The 13,586-nt window shown below is 38.7% G+C and overlaps 2 protein-coding genes across 7 annotated transcripts; one reads left to right on the plus strand and one right to left on the minus strand.

Annotated features, from left to right (window-relative positions):
* Nucleotides 1–33: 33 nt before the first annotated feature.
* rpgra (retinitis pigmentosa GTPase regulator a) lies at nucleotides 34–9,832 on the minus strand. Of its 5 annotated transcripts, XM_016454286.1 has the most exons (14): nucleotides 9,805–9,832; nucleotides 9,518–9,632; nucleotides 9,019–9,144; nucleotides 8,841–8,933; nucleotides 8,697–8,759; nucleotides 8,327–8,485; nucleotides 8,063–8,212; nucleotides 7,785–7,940; nucleotides 7,317–7,472; nucleotides 6,632–6,756; nucleotides 6,243–6,497; nucleotides 4,926–5,118; nucleotides 4,665–4,735; nucleotides 34–4,541 (listed from the first exon to the last, which is right to left on the minus strand). In XM_016454286.1, the coding sequence occupies exons 2-14, from the start codon at nucleotides 9,546–9,548 to the stop codon at nucleotides 384–386; spliced, it is 5,736 nt and encodes a 1,911-aa protein (XP_016309772.1). In that variant the 5' UTR covers nucleotides 9,549–9,632; nucleotides 9,805–9,832; the 3' UTR covers nucleotides 34–383. The 5 variants fall into 5 exon arrangements, with proteins under 5 accessions (XP_016309772.1, XP_016309771.1, XP_016309773.1 ...); XM_016454285.1 differs by having other exon boundaries at nucleotides 9,518–9,826; XM_016454287.1 differs by lacking the exon at nucleotides 9,019–9,144 and having other exon boundaries at nucleotides 9,518–9,826.
* otc (ornithine transcarbamylase) lies at nucleotides 6,251–12,552 on the plus strand. Of its 2 annotated transcripts, none has more exons than XM_016454291.1 (10): nucleotides 6,251–6,312; nucleotides 10,527–10,665; nucleotides 10,772–10,853; nucleotides 10,999–11,086; nucleotides 11,177–11,330; nucleotides 11,405–11,527; nucleotides 11,620–11,673; nucleotides 11,918–12,067; nucleotides 12,181–12,318; nucleotides 12,399–12,552. In XM_016454291.1, the coding sequence occupies exons 1-10, from the start codon at nucleotides 6,266–6,268 to the stop codon at nucleotides 12,516–12,518; spliced, it is 1,095 nt and encodes a 364-aa protein (XP_016309777.1). In that variant the 5' UTR covers nucleotides 6,251–6,265; the 3' UTR covers nucleotides 12,519–12,552. The 2 variants fall into 2 exon arrangements, with proteins under 2 accessions (XP_016309777.1, XP_016309776.1); XM_016454290.1 differs by lacking the exon at nucleotides 6,251–6,312 and adding an exon at nucleotides 9,913–10,038.
* The last annotated feature ends 1,034 nt before the right edge of the window (nucleotides 12,553–13,586 follow it).

Genomic DNA, 13,586 nt, shown 5'->3' on the forward strand with positions numbered 1-13,586 from the left:
ACAAAAAATGTTCACCAAAGCAGTGGTTTATTACTTTGTGTACACAGAAATAAATACTTCACGCATTTGCGCTTGAAAATTAACATTCATATAAACACTATGACAATATATAACTGAATATGATTGGAATAATTTCAGTCAAGGCACTTGATATTCAAGAATCCCCATAAAGACATAAGTAACAACCAGCCCTTTAAAGGATGTATATTATACTAAATCAGAATACAATACGTTAACTTCAACATCCTCAACCACATTTTGTGTTTCCCTGTTTAAAGAACTGATCCACAACACTTTTCAAATGTCAAGGCCTGTGAACTCTCCATATACAGGCAGATGTTCAGGGTGGTCTCTGTGTTTGTAGTGCGCTGCACACTTTGGGATCATTTAAGGTTAAGATACTGTGGTAGGACATTGTTCCAGAACTGAGGGTCCTGAGCACCACTATCTGTTTGCCCTTTAACATTCTGTTGATGTCTTTGTCTAGTGTTCTGTCTGTCTCTCTGTGCATTTGTCTGTCTGCGCAGAGGTAACGCATCTGGTTTGGCTCTCTGCTTTGGTACTTTTTTGTTTTTTTCTTCCTCTTCCTCTTCCTCCTCACATTCTTGTTCTTCCCCTTCCTCCTCCTCTTCCTCACCCTCTTCTTCCTGTTCTTCTTCCTCATCGCTTCCATGTTTATCTTTTTTATTATTCTTTTCTTTATGCTCTGTTTCTTCTTCCTCCTCTTCCTCTTCATCACCTTCACTCTGTTCTTCTTCCTCTTCACTAGTTTCTATTTTTATATTCTTTTCTTTCTGCTCTATTTCCTCCTCCTCCTCCTCCTCACTCTCTTCTTCCTGTTCTTCTTCCTCTTGACTAGATTCTCTCTGTTTCCTCCTGTTTACCTCTGTTTTTATATTCTTTTCTTCCTGCTCAGTTTCTTCCTCCTCTTCTTCACTCTCTTCTTCCTCTTCCTCTTCACTAGTTTCTCTCGGTTTCCTCCCGTTTTTCTCTGTTTTCATATTCTTTTCTTCCTGCTCAGATTCTTCCTCCTCTTCCTCACTCTCTTCTTCCTCTTCCTCTTCACTAGTTTCTCTCGGTTTCCTCCCGTTTTTCTCTGTTTTCATATTCTTTTCTTCCTGCTCAGATTCTTCCTCCTCTTCCTCACTCTCTTCTTCCTCTTCCTCTTCACTAGTTTCTCTCGGTTTCCTCCTGTTTTTCTCTGTTTTTATATTGTTTTCTTCCTGCTCAGATTCTTCCTCCTCTTCCTCACTCTCTTCGTCCTCTTCCTCTTCACTAGTTTCTCTCAGTTTCCTCCTGTTTTTCTCTGTTTTTATATTATTTTCTTCCTGCTCAGTTTCTTCCTCCTCTTCCTCACTCTCTTCTTCCTCTTCCTCCTCACTAGTTTCTCTCTGTTTCCTTCTGTTTTTCTTTGTTTTTATATTCTTATTTTTCTGCTCTGTTTCTTCCTCCTCCTCTTCTTCTACTTCTTCACCTCCCTCCTCTTCTTCTTCATTAGTTTCTCTCTGTTTCCTCTGACTTCTCTCTGTTGTTTTATTCTCTTCATTCTGGTCTATTTCTTTGTCTTCTGCTTCTTCCTCATGTCCACTTTCTTCCTCATTATTTTCTTCCTCCATGTCATTCAGTTTGTCTGTCTCATCATCTTCATCTCCTCTTTCTGTTTCCCGTGTCTCTAAAATGTAAAGATTCTCTTCTTCTCTAAACTTCTCTTCAGCTGTATCCATTTCCCCTTCTTTTTTGTCCTCTTCTTTTTCTCCGTCTTCTTCCTCAATCTGTTCTTTCCCTTCTTGTTTTTCTCTGTCTTCATCTCCATCTGTCTCTGACATTTTTTCCTCATCTTCAGCTTCCACCTCATTCTGTCGCTCTTCTCTTTCTCTCACACTCTCCTCTTCTTCACTCTTGTTTGTGACCCCATCTTTCTTGTCTTTCAGTTCTTCATTATTTTCCTCTTCATCCACCCCCTCTTCCTCTTCCTCTTCTTTTGCCTGATCTCTGCTTTCCTCCTCCTCTTCATGATCACTCTCTTCTTCTTGATTTTCCTCCTCATCTTCATTTCCTACCTCATCCTCTTCTTCGCTCTCTTCTTCCCCCTTTTCTTCTTGTTCTCCCTCTCCTTCCACTTTCTCATTCTCTTCCTCTTCCTCACTCTCATCCTTTTCTTCACTCTCTCCTTTCTCTTCATCTGACCTCTCATTCTTTATATCATTGCCGCTTTCAGATTGTTCATCAGTTTTCTCCTCATTACTGCTCTCTCCTTCCTGCTCCTGCTCTGCATCTGTTTTCTCCTCGTCTTCCACCTCTCTCTCACTCCCCTCATCCCAGCTCTCCCTCTCCTCTTCCTTGTCTTCACCAGCACTCTCGTCATCTTCTTCCTCCTTCTCATCAGTTTCTCCTTCCTCACTCTCCTCTTTCTCTTGTCCCTCACTCTTCTCTCCTTCTTCTCTTTCAGTCTCATCTCCACTTTCTTCCCCTTTACTCATCTCTCCCTCACTTTTGCTGCTCTGTCCGCTATTGCTGTCATCCTCTTCCTCTCTGGCTGCCTCACTTCCCTCTTCTTCTGCCTCCTCTTCTTCATTTTCCTCCTCTCCCTGTTGAGCACTCTCTCCTCTACCTTCATGATTCTTACTCTCTCTTTCTTCTTCATCTTCAACAGCACTGTTCTCCTCTTCCTGCCCAACCTCCTGAAGTTCATCTTCTTCCTCAGCGAGTCTTTCTTTTTCACCTCCCTCTTCCTTTCTCTCTGTCTCACTATACTTCACATGTTCCTCTTCCTCTATTTTTCCATCACCACTCACCCACATTTCGTTTTCATTTGAAACTAGCATATTTTGTTCATCTTGTGCACTCTGCTGTCTGATTATGCTGTCATCCCTTTCCTTAATAACTGATACAACCTGAACTGTGCTGTCCTGGTCCACTTCCTGTTCTAGCAGGATATTGCTTCCTGATGTTTCCTTGGACATTGATGCATGTGAGGACATTTCAATACTTGGTTCTGGTTGGGTTTCAGAAAGAACTTTGGCTGCTTTTATCAGTAGTGGTGCAGCACTTGCTATAGCCATGGCTGGTAGTGATGAAACTACACTACCCATAATGCTCTGCTCAGCCTGTGGCTTCCTGTCTGGCTCTTTAGGTTCAACTGTTTTTCTGGCAAATTTATTTTCTTTTAGTGGTGACTGCTTGTGTTGTGGTGATGAACTTGATGTACATAATAATTTACCAGATGATGATTCGGCTTCTTTGGTGGCAGAAGATTTATTGGTTGCTGATTGGTTTTTGGACCATAAACTGGAAAATAAGTGGCCTCTTTCTGGAGCTAAGCTTTTAATAGATGGAAATTCATGCTTCTGTTCAGTAAGCACTTTATCAGTGGGCGAGTGCAAATTGGAAGCTGATTGGCTTTTTTCTGCAGTTCCTCCTGATTTTTGGTTCTTTATTGGGGGAAATGATATATCAGAGTTCTGAGGTATTTTACTATAATTTTCCCTTTTGATTTCTATTTTTTCTTGTGCTGGCATTGCATGTTTAAGCTGGAAGTTTGAGTTCTTAGACTCCACGGGTTTTCCCTTTTTTGCTTTAGATATTTGTGTGGGTATAGAAACTGATAGAGGACTGGGTGTTGGTGATATCGGGGCTCTTTCCACATCTGATCTCTTCTTTTTTGCTTTCTTTGGTGTAAGTTCACTTGGGCTTTCTTCTGTGTCAACATCATTCTTTTCTTTTCCTTTTTTTGGGGTGCTTTGCATTTTAGCTGGAATCTTGACTGGTGTTAAGTTTCCCTGTTCTTGTGTGTTGATCAGTGTTGATCTGACCTCTTGAGCATTTCCAAGAGATGGCTTGATGCCTCTTTGAGCATCTGCCTGAGGTGTTGATTCAACTTTGCTAACTTCTATGGCGCCGGAGGGCACGTTTTGAACCTTGACTGGCGACTTGACCCTTTTTGTAGTTCCTACTGGAATACCCATCTCTTTGATTTTGGAAGATTTCACCTCTTGAACTTTTGTGGGCGTTGTTCTAACTTGTTCAACTTCCTGAACTGGAGAACTTCTGGAGAAAGTCTTTTGAATTTCAATTGGACTTGATTTGGTCTTCCTCTCCATCTCAGCAAGAGCAGTGACCTCTTGACCTCTGGAATCTGCGTGTTGAACTTTACTATATTTGTCTGCTTTTGAAATGTTGTCCCTTGGATCAATATTAGTACTGCATGTTTCACTGCTTCCCTCCTTTTCCTTATCTGACATTCTATCTGAAGATAATCTGACCTCTACTGCTTGACTTTTAGATTTATTATTTGTACTCTTGATAGTTTTCTTGTATGTTTTGGATTGCATTTTGCTTCGTGATGCTGTAACAGAAGAATGTTCCTCCGCCATGGCAGGGTTCTTTGGATCTCCGGACCTGGGCTTCTTGTTTTTTAGGTTGCTTGATGGTGGAGATTCTGTCACTGATGAATGAGAAACAGAACTAGCCTGTACTTTGGTGGGTGGAACCTGTTGAGGTATATTCTCCACCATCCCAGAATGCTTATTCTCTTCATGTGTCTGTCAAATCAAACATTACACCCTTTAATTATACAATATACATTAAACTCAATTATACATATTATAAATAGTTTTTCAAAAATTAATTTTTTCATCTTGAGCACAGTGACAGCTTTTGTGCACCTTGTCCGATATGCTGTTTTCAGATGTTCCAACACTATGGCAGTCCTCTTCATTCTTTGTGATCCGTGTGACTGTATTAACAAGAAAGACAGCTGGTCATTACTGACAATCATGTTTTTTACTGGTGTTTTGGGTCATTTACAGCTATATTTAGTGAATACATAATTGCGGTAAGTGATATATGAATCATGGATAGCTAATAAATGGATAAAGAGAGGTCTTGGGAGAACATACAAAATTGGAAAATAAGAAAATATTTACATGGCGTTGTCCTGGCAGGCAGTGTGATTGAGGTAGAAGCAGATTCGACAAAGCCTTCAGTTCTGAAGCGTTTAGGAGTGTCTGTCGGAGATCTGGGTTGTAAGATGTTGCCTGTCAGGGCTAGTGCAGTAAAGCTAGTTGTAGGAGGAGGAAGATTGCAAAATTCTGGGCCAAACTGTGCAGATGAGCTCTCCTGAAACGCACACACACACAAAACATATTTTCACACTCTCATTAGTTTATTTTCTATTCAGAATGTCACATACAATTATATAATATTTTCATACTTTTGCACATATAATTTAATAATTTAAATATACAGCTTGACTTGAAATAACACAAAGTGTTCTGTATTTACCTTGATGTTTCTTTGTTTTCATTACCCATCACATGTCTCATATTTCATCATGCTCCTTGGTAAAGTAGTACACTAACTATATGAAAATAACTTTATTTTCAACTTTATATCTATATATTATATATTTTAACTTTAATATATATACACATCATTTTCACACAATAAAATATTACATTTATGTTATTTCACTCTTTAGATGATCATACTTTTAAAATGATGAATATTTTACAATAATATAATTTTATAATAATTTATTTTTATGTGACTATTTTTATGTATTTTTATGATGGATTTTTCTTATTTTAAGATTGAAAATCTAGGTCAGGAAAAGGATAAAAGAATAAAATATATTCATGAATGGCATAGAAATAAGTTTCCAAGCCAGTTTTAATGTGACCCTCATATAACAGAGAAAGTGTAGAGATCTGTTATTTTTTGTTTAAAAAAAAAATCAACCCGTTACATGCTCAAAGCTAAAGAAATGCCCTGTGACGAGTGGGGGCGGAGCCGAGAGCCGTGGGAATGGAGCGAGGCCGGTGGAGTAATTGATAATGAGCGACACCTGCACCACTCACCGGTCTCGAGTCCCACGGAGGAGCTCCGGAAGTATAAAAGGAGGAGTGACGACAGTGAGACTCGAGACCGGTGAGTGGTGCAGGTGTCACTCATCAATTACTCCACCGGGCCCTCTCACCGGTCTCGAGTCCCACGGAGGAGCTCCGGAAGTATAAAAGGAGGAGTGACGACAGTGAGACTCGAGACCGGTGAGTGGTGCAGGTGTCGCTCATTATCAATTACTCCACCGGCCTCGCTCCATTCCCACGGCTCTCGGCCCCGCCCCCACTCGTCACACACCCTTATACACCTCCCTTTTGCAGTGTATAGATGGCCATAGAACCTACATAGAACACAAGAAGTCTAACACCTAACTTGTTTAACTCAAGTGGTCAGTTTCTTACCTTCTGTCTTCGTCTGGCACGTGATGATAGGCTCCAGCGGTGAGAAGTTGGAAGAGATGAGGGGAGAAAGGTGGGTTGCGAGACTAGAGCAGGTGCTGGGTCAGGAATATGCTCTAAAGGTTGCCCCTGTAACATTGAGGTGTAACACCTGTCCAGGTAAGAGTAGGTAACATCTTCATCCTCTAAACATACTTCTTCACTTTCCTGTTGCCGTGGCCGTGTGAACACTAGCATGTGACTGGAACCACATGCCACCTACAGCACAAATGCACAAATATAATAAACACAGCACTTAGTAACTACAAAAATACACCGTTTCATGTGATATTTCCTTAGATCAACATACATAGGAAAACATTAACATGATAAGGAAGTATCAGAGAACTTACAGTCATGACAGAGTAATCAAAGAACCTCTGGCATACAGTTGGACTGAACTGATTGGTGAAGTTCTCATCTCCAAGGCCCAACTTCCCATGACGGCCATCTCCAAATGTGTAGAGAAGACCACTGTCTTAAGCAAAAAACAGAGAATGTGTGCCTTTAAATACTATATAACTATATAATCCATAAATGTGTATATATAACCTATATAAATTATATGTTCATTTTTTTGAAACTGTTAAATGTGAACTAAAATAATGGAATGTGTATGAAATGACTACAAAAGGAGGAAAGGTGACGAAAGGAGGAGCTGGGGATGGAGAAGGGTAATTTGCTCCTGAGAAAGCGATAAAGCTGCTGAATAATACTGAATAGACCTTATATAGGAATGTCATGATAGGTATTGTGGATCAGTTGAGAGTCAGTCGATGCAAGCTTGACTGCCAGAACTAGCACTTGATTTATGACTTGATGCTTGATTTATTTGCATACCACTTACACTTACCACATACCACTTATTAAAAACTGAATGCACCACATTTTAAAATGTATGACAATATATTTAGATGCAAATTTAAGTAAATACTATATTTTAGGTTAATCACTTTAATAAAAAATTAATTAACTGATAATCACAGTTAATTATTTTAATCCTCTGACAGCTCTAATTTAACAGTGTGTATATTTTACCTGTTATTAGTGCACTGTGGTTTTCACCACATGTGACATGAGTGACCCTGCCTTTCCTGAAGTGGCCAACAGCAACAGGTGTGTCTGCTAAAAACATAAGTGTCCCCAACCCCAACTGCCCAAACTCCCCACGGCCAAAAGAATATAACTCATCCTCTACAGGAAAGAGAGTTAAAAACATAATTAGCATCAAAACAAACAACGAGAGAAAAAAGGGAAAGAAAGACAATTGTAAGTGTATGATATCATATGGTCTGCATTCAGTGTCCTCAAGATGTATTTGGAAACTTATTTGCATTTGTCACTGCATTAGATAACAACATATCAAGGTTTTGATTTCAGTTTTAAATGCCTCTTGGTTTGATATTTTGTTATCTAGTGGATAATAAAATGTATTTGATGGATTGAAAGTCATGCAGTTGAAGTGTCCAAATGTTTGTAGGACACTGTTGTGTATATTTCCATCACCTGTAAGGGCTAGCGTGTGCTTGCCTCCACATGCCACCTGCAGAACCCTGTGCAGAGATTCTACTCGCTGAGGTTGACTGTGGTTGGCCAGCTGATGAGCAGAAAGACCCAGTCGTCCGTCTGCACTCTCCCCGAAAGTGAAAACATTCCTATTATCTGAAACATACCAAATTCCCTACAATTTATTTAGCCAGGTGCTAAAGTGCTTCCTCAAAAATAAATAACAGCATGGTTTTCATGTTCATGTTTGTGAATAGTGTTGATTGACAAGTGCTCACCTGTGACCAGAGCTGAGTGTCTATATCCACATGAGACCCACTGAATGGACTGTCCCAGTTTCAGCTCTTTAGGCAATAAGGCATGACTGTCATTCACCAAACCAAGCTGACCAACAGAGTTATCACCCCACAGAAACAGCCTGCCATCCTCTAAAAAAATTACAGATTTATTATTTAAATCCATATCAATTATCAATGCATTTGTATTTACAATAGTAGGTTTATATCTAGTATAGAAAATAATCAGTTGCATATCATTGTTACCTGTAAGTGCAGCAGAGGTGTGGCCACCTGCAGAGAGCAGTTTGATTGGAGCATAGTCACAAAAGGGCTGGAGCCGCCGGAAAGAAATGCTGTCATTACAGTGGCCCAATCCCAGCTGTCCATCACTGTTTCCTCCAGCTGCAAAAATTTCCCCTTGTGCTGGAGAAACCCCACAGATATATTCACTTACCTACTTCATCTTACGCACAATTCTGTGATAAACTGCTATTATTCAAAAGATAGGGGTCAGTAAGACTTTTTTATTTTAGAAATTAATCATTTTATTCAGCAAGCACTCATTAAATTGATTAAAAGTGACAGTAAATACATTTATAATGTTACAAAAGTTTTGTACTCCAGCTTTACATACAGGTGCTTACGAGTGTGTGATCAGTCCCGCAGGCAACAAACTGAGCTCTCTCCCCTTTAAGAACTGGGTAGACAAATAAAAAGATGAATAAGAAAGCCAAGTGCGATCTTTATAAAACAGCACGCATGCATGTCTATGTCTCACCTTTAACACAGGTTGGTTTATTCACCGGTCCTTTGGTTTGAAGACCAAGCTGACCTCTGTTATTATTTCCAAACACAAACAAACGGCCCTGCTCTGAAAAGAGATAATTAAAGAGACTTTTATTACAAAATATAGCTACAGTTACAAAATTACAAGGTGAGTATAGAGAGATTACAACCTGTTACAAAGGCAGAGTGTGACTGTCCACATGAGATGTGCACAGGTATATCATTCTTTAGCCATAACCTGCTGGGTACATTGTTTGATATTTTACTCTTTCCAAAGGTGAATACAGCACCTGTTTCTGCAATAAGGAAACATATAAGTTCAGGAAAACATATGCCCTCAGTAACAGTTGTTCACATGGAGCAAAGAGCAAACCTCCACACGCTCAGCAAGATGGTCCGTTTAAATCCTCAGAAAGCTTCCAGCTTCCCAGAATAGCCTGTGTGGGTAATGCTCTAGGAGCTCAAAGACATGATTATGGTGTCACATACTGTGAGTCTTACAAGCACATGCTTGTAAAATACACATACTTACATAGACAGATAACTAGACAGACAGACAGACAGACAGATAGATAGACAGATAGACATACAGACAGACAGATAGATAGATAGATAGATAGATAGATAGATAGATAGATAGATCTCTATAACTATAAAGGCGCAGTTTACCTGGTATTTCTGTGTCTGTTTCTCCTGTCATCACCTCTGTTCTGCAGATGACATTCCTGAACTGTCAGCTGTTCCCTGCTGAAGAGTTACAGCTGAACCGGAAGTAAACGTTACCCTGGCAACCGAGAAAAGAAAGAAAAACCTAATCAGGGTTTGCTCTTTGTTGTAACTTTACAGTTATTTGATTAATGAAGAAAAGAAACATATTATATTAATGGAATAATTTAACGAAGGTGTAGAGAGAGAGAGAGAGAGAGAGAGAGAGAGAGAGGGAGAGGGTTTTTCACACGATGGCAGGGACTGTGGAAGCGGCTGGGATAAAAGAGTACGTGCACGAGAGCTGTCACTCATCACGCACAGTTACTTGTCCCGCCCCCTTTTCGCCCCGTGTGGAAATGATTTGATTTGGCTGTGCCACTTTGAGCTCATAGGCCTACTTATGTCAGTAAAATGTTTGCTTTCAAAAACAGAATATATTTTAGTCTGAAATTTGCAAAATGTTGCCAAAGCAGGAATTTTAGGTGAGTCGGAAATTTTGCTGCTGTCTAAAATTTTGAGTGACATTGTATAATAATTTTCATTGATAATATTCATTATTAAATTGCATTATGCTTAACAGAGAATGGATTAATTAAATAGTCATGGATGTAATGAAAGTTACAAGCTGATCAGTTAAGCATAAAAAATGTAAGAAAAAAGACTTCATGGATACATTTTAATGAATAAAAGAGTATTTGGCTAATAACATGGCCTTTTTAACATAACATGTATTCTTTAGACTAATTTCTTTTTAACCATTTTAAATAATCTTTGTGCTTGGAAAATATTTTTGAATATATAAATACACCATTCCTTTAATTTATGAAGTCATAAAATCTGCTTTTATAAGAATTTAAAAATGTTGTTTAAAATTTTATTTTATTGACTATTTTTTATAAAGGGTATTTGAGGTTTTTTTTTTATGCTCAAGTAATTTTCCAACAGTATCATGTGCATTTTATGACTACAGAGTGGGAAAAGCAGCTCTGGACAGTGTTAACCTGGAGGGTCGCAGCTTTCTAACACTGAAGGATTTTAATGCAGAGGAAATTAAACCTATCCTGTGGGTTTCTGCTGACCTTAAACATCGAATAAAACACAGGGGCGAGGTACTGCAAAACATACTGCAACTATTGAAGTTACTGATCAATAATATTCCCATTCTCAGGACTGATATTTTAAACAATGTTCATTTATTCATCTATTTATGTACAGTATGTCCCATTACTTCAAGGCAAATCTATTGCCATGATATTTGAGAAGAGGAGCACTAGGACCCGCATGGCCACTGAAACAGGTGCCATTCAAAGTTTGAGCCTGTGAAAGGGCTTAAATTTATTAGTGCGGTCTCTGAACAAAATGAATGAATAGGGACGGGTACAGAACAAAAGATTTGACACACAGACAGTTTCTCTCTCTCTCTATCTCTCTTTCTCTCTTAGGGTTTTCTCTGTTGGGTGGCCATCCATGTTTTCTCACACCCCAGGATATTCATCTAGGAGTCAATGAGAGCACCACAGACACGGCCAGGTCTGAATTCACACACATTGTAAACACTATGTAGACACAATTCGCCGAGGCCTTAAAATGGTCTGATATGTGGGTATGTTTGTATGGCAGGGTGCTCTCTGGTTTGGCAGATGTTGTGTTAGCTCGCGTGTATAGTCACTCATCTCTGGAGCACCTGGATATAGATGCTTCTATACCAGTCATCAATGGCCTATCTGACCTCTACCACCCTATACAGGTTCTGGCTGACCTATCGACACTACAGGTACTCACTCACTGATACATACACACACATTCACTCAAGTACATGCACTCACATGTTCTTTTTCACTCTTACAGGAGCACTACGGCTCATTAAAAGGCCTCACTTTGGCTTGGATAGGTGATGGAAACAATGTTCTTCACTCCTTTATGATGTCATTGGCTAAACTAGGTGTCAATCTAAAAGTGGCCACACCCAAGGTCCACCTTCTTCAGATTTGTTTTATACATGCATATAGAACCATTCCCAAAAAAAATTTAAATAATACTTTTGATTAACCTTTTGTCTTTAGGGTTATGAGCCAGATGCTAATGTCACTCAAGAGGCTCAGCTTCTGTCTAAGCAGGTATAGACTGAGAAGTCATGATCAGCTTTACTCGTAAGATCTACAATATAATTAAGCATCTTTTTATAATGTTTGCTTTATTTACCATGCATTTGACTGTGTATGTGAAATGATTATTTGTCTTTAATAATCATCTTCAAAAACACAATAAATCTTGATATTGTATGATTTTTTTTATGATACCTAGCTCATTTACAGTATCCAATTACAGTACGTTTACCTAATTGTGATATTCATGCTGTAGTTTGGTACCAAGTTGCAATTCCTGATGGATCCAATGGAGGCAGCACGGCACAGTAGTGTGCTGGTTACTGACACTTGGGTGAGCATGGGCCAAGAGGAGGAGAAGAAGAAGAGACTAAAAGATTTCCATGGTTACCAGATTACCATGCAGGTAGAGAAATGTCCATCAACTTCATCTGGTCTAATCTAGTCTTTATTTTTGTAAATAGACAGACTTTTAATTCCATTATGGTAGTTTTTATGTTTCTGTTGATTGGTTGACAGACAGGAAGTGTGGCTGCACCAGACTGGACATTTCTGCACTGTCTCCCACGTAAAGCAGAGGAAGTAGACGATGAAGTTTTCTACTCACCACGTTCCCTTGTGTTCACAGAGGCTGAGAACCACAAGTGGACCATTATGGTAAATTGTATATGTAAAAATGTGAGTATTGTTAATGCATTTATGTATAAAAGTAATAGTTTCTGTATGATTTTTTCCAGGGTTTGATGGTGTGCATCCTGACAGACTATACGCCACAAATTCCCAAACTCAAATTTAAAAAAAATATGTGGGAAAAAGACATTAAAAACAGAATACTGTCATCTGTCTGTCATCTGTAATTGTAAATTATAATATTTATCATTCTTGGCCAATGGGGGGGGGGGTTAAGAAAGAAATAAGAAATGCAGAAATAAACAATTGTTTTAAATGATTAAATCCCTTTATTTCATGTGTGAAAAATACTTTTTACAAAATTAAAATATTTCATTTCAGTGATGCAAATACCTTTAAGACCTATAGAGGGTGCTGTGACATTGTGAGTAATACTAGTATGTGTTATCACATTTGATATATTCAGATTTCTTAAAATTACAAGGGGTTGGATGGACACTGCAATTTTTTTTTTACAACAGAAAGGAGTTGCAAAATGCACTGAACGAAAAACAATAATACAATTCATATTCAGTCTCTATAAGACTTTCATTGTGTCTCTTTAGGTTTCTTTGTAATTATGGGATTTGGCATCTATGTCACCTTAAATCGCTTAGAAACATTTTACATAACAGATACACTCTTTTAGGTCATCCCTTGCATGTCTAACTCTGCAGGGCAAAAATAGAGTCCAGCAGTGCAACGTGATTTAAAGTAAATAGGTGGTTATGTGTGGGCATGCATTTAAAGCCACTATGGTATTTTCATGTTATGGCTAGGCTACTGATCATTCATAATAAGATATGCATGTGTTTTAGCATGAATGTGGCGTCAGCATGCTTTCATTTTTTAGTTTCACTGTGACCTTTCACTGTCTTGACTGCTGCCTTGTAAGCAGTATCAGATCAGAGTTTATATACATTACAGTCAAAGGATGTTTAGGCTGGGAAGTTTTTAGACTGTGAGTGAAACTAACAACAACTGAATTAGGTGAAGGCACACTGCAAGAAAAAGAGACAATGTTATTGTACTACGAAATCACTTCTGCAATGCGTACACTTAAGTGGTAAAATAGAACAAGTGATTCTCAGGGTGAGGCAGAGAAGAATCTAGAACAAGGCAGGGTGTCCGCGGGTCCTTAAAAAGTCTTAAAATGTCTTAAATAACGTTTTCCTAATATAAGGCCTTAAAAAGTCTTAAAATGTCTTAAATTCGGATTCGATGGGTCTTAAATATTTTTGGTCACATTACCGCTA

The sequence above is a fragment of the Sinocyclocheilus anshuiensis genome, unplaced genomic scaffold (genome assembly GCF_001515605.1).
Source record: "Sinocyclocheilus anshuiensis isolate Anshui unplaced genomic scaffold, SAMN03320099.WGS_v1.1 scaffold976, whole genome shotgun sequence".
In the NCBI taxonomy this organism is placed as follows: Eukaryota; Metazoa; Chordata; class Actinopteri; order Cypriniformes; family Cyprinidae; genus Sinocyclocheilus; species Sinocyclocheilus anshuiensis.

Coding starts and splice junctions, on each gene's coding strand:
- rpgra (XM_016454286.1), bottom strand. CDS start 9,548: ATGACAGGAGAAACAGACACAGAAATACCAG. Junction 8,934..9,018: donor ACACTCTGCCTTTGTAACAG/GTTGTAATCTCT, acceptor ATCTCTTTTCAG/AGCAGGGCCGTTTGTTTGTG. Junction 8,213..8,326: donor CACCTCTGCTGCACTTACAG/GTAACAATGATA, acceptor TAATTTTTTTAG/AGGATGGCAGGCTGTTTCTG.
- otc (XM_016454290.1), top strand. CDS start 9,968: ATGTTTGCTTTCAAAAACAGAATATATTTTAGTCTGAAATTTGCAAAA. Junction 11,087..11,176: donor AGCACCACAGACACGGCCAG/GTCTGAATTCAC, acceptor TTTGTATGGCAG/GGTGCTCTCTGGTTTGGCAG. Junction 11,528..11,619: donor TAAAAGTGGCCACACCCAAG/GTCCACCTTCTT, acceptor TTTTGTCTTTAG/GGTTATGAGCCAGATGCTAA.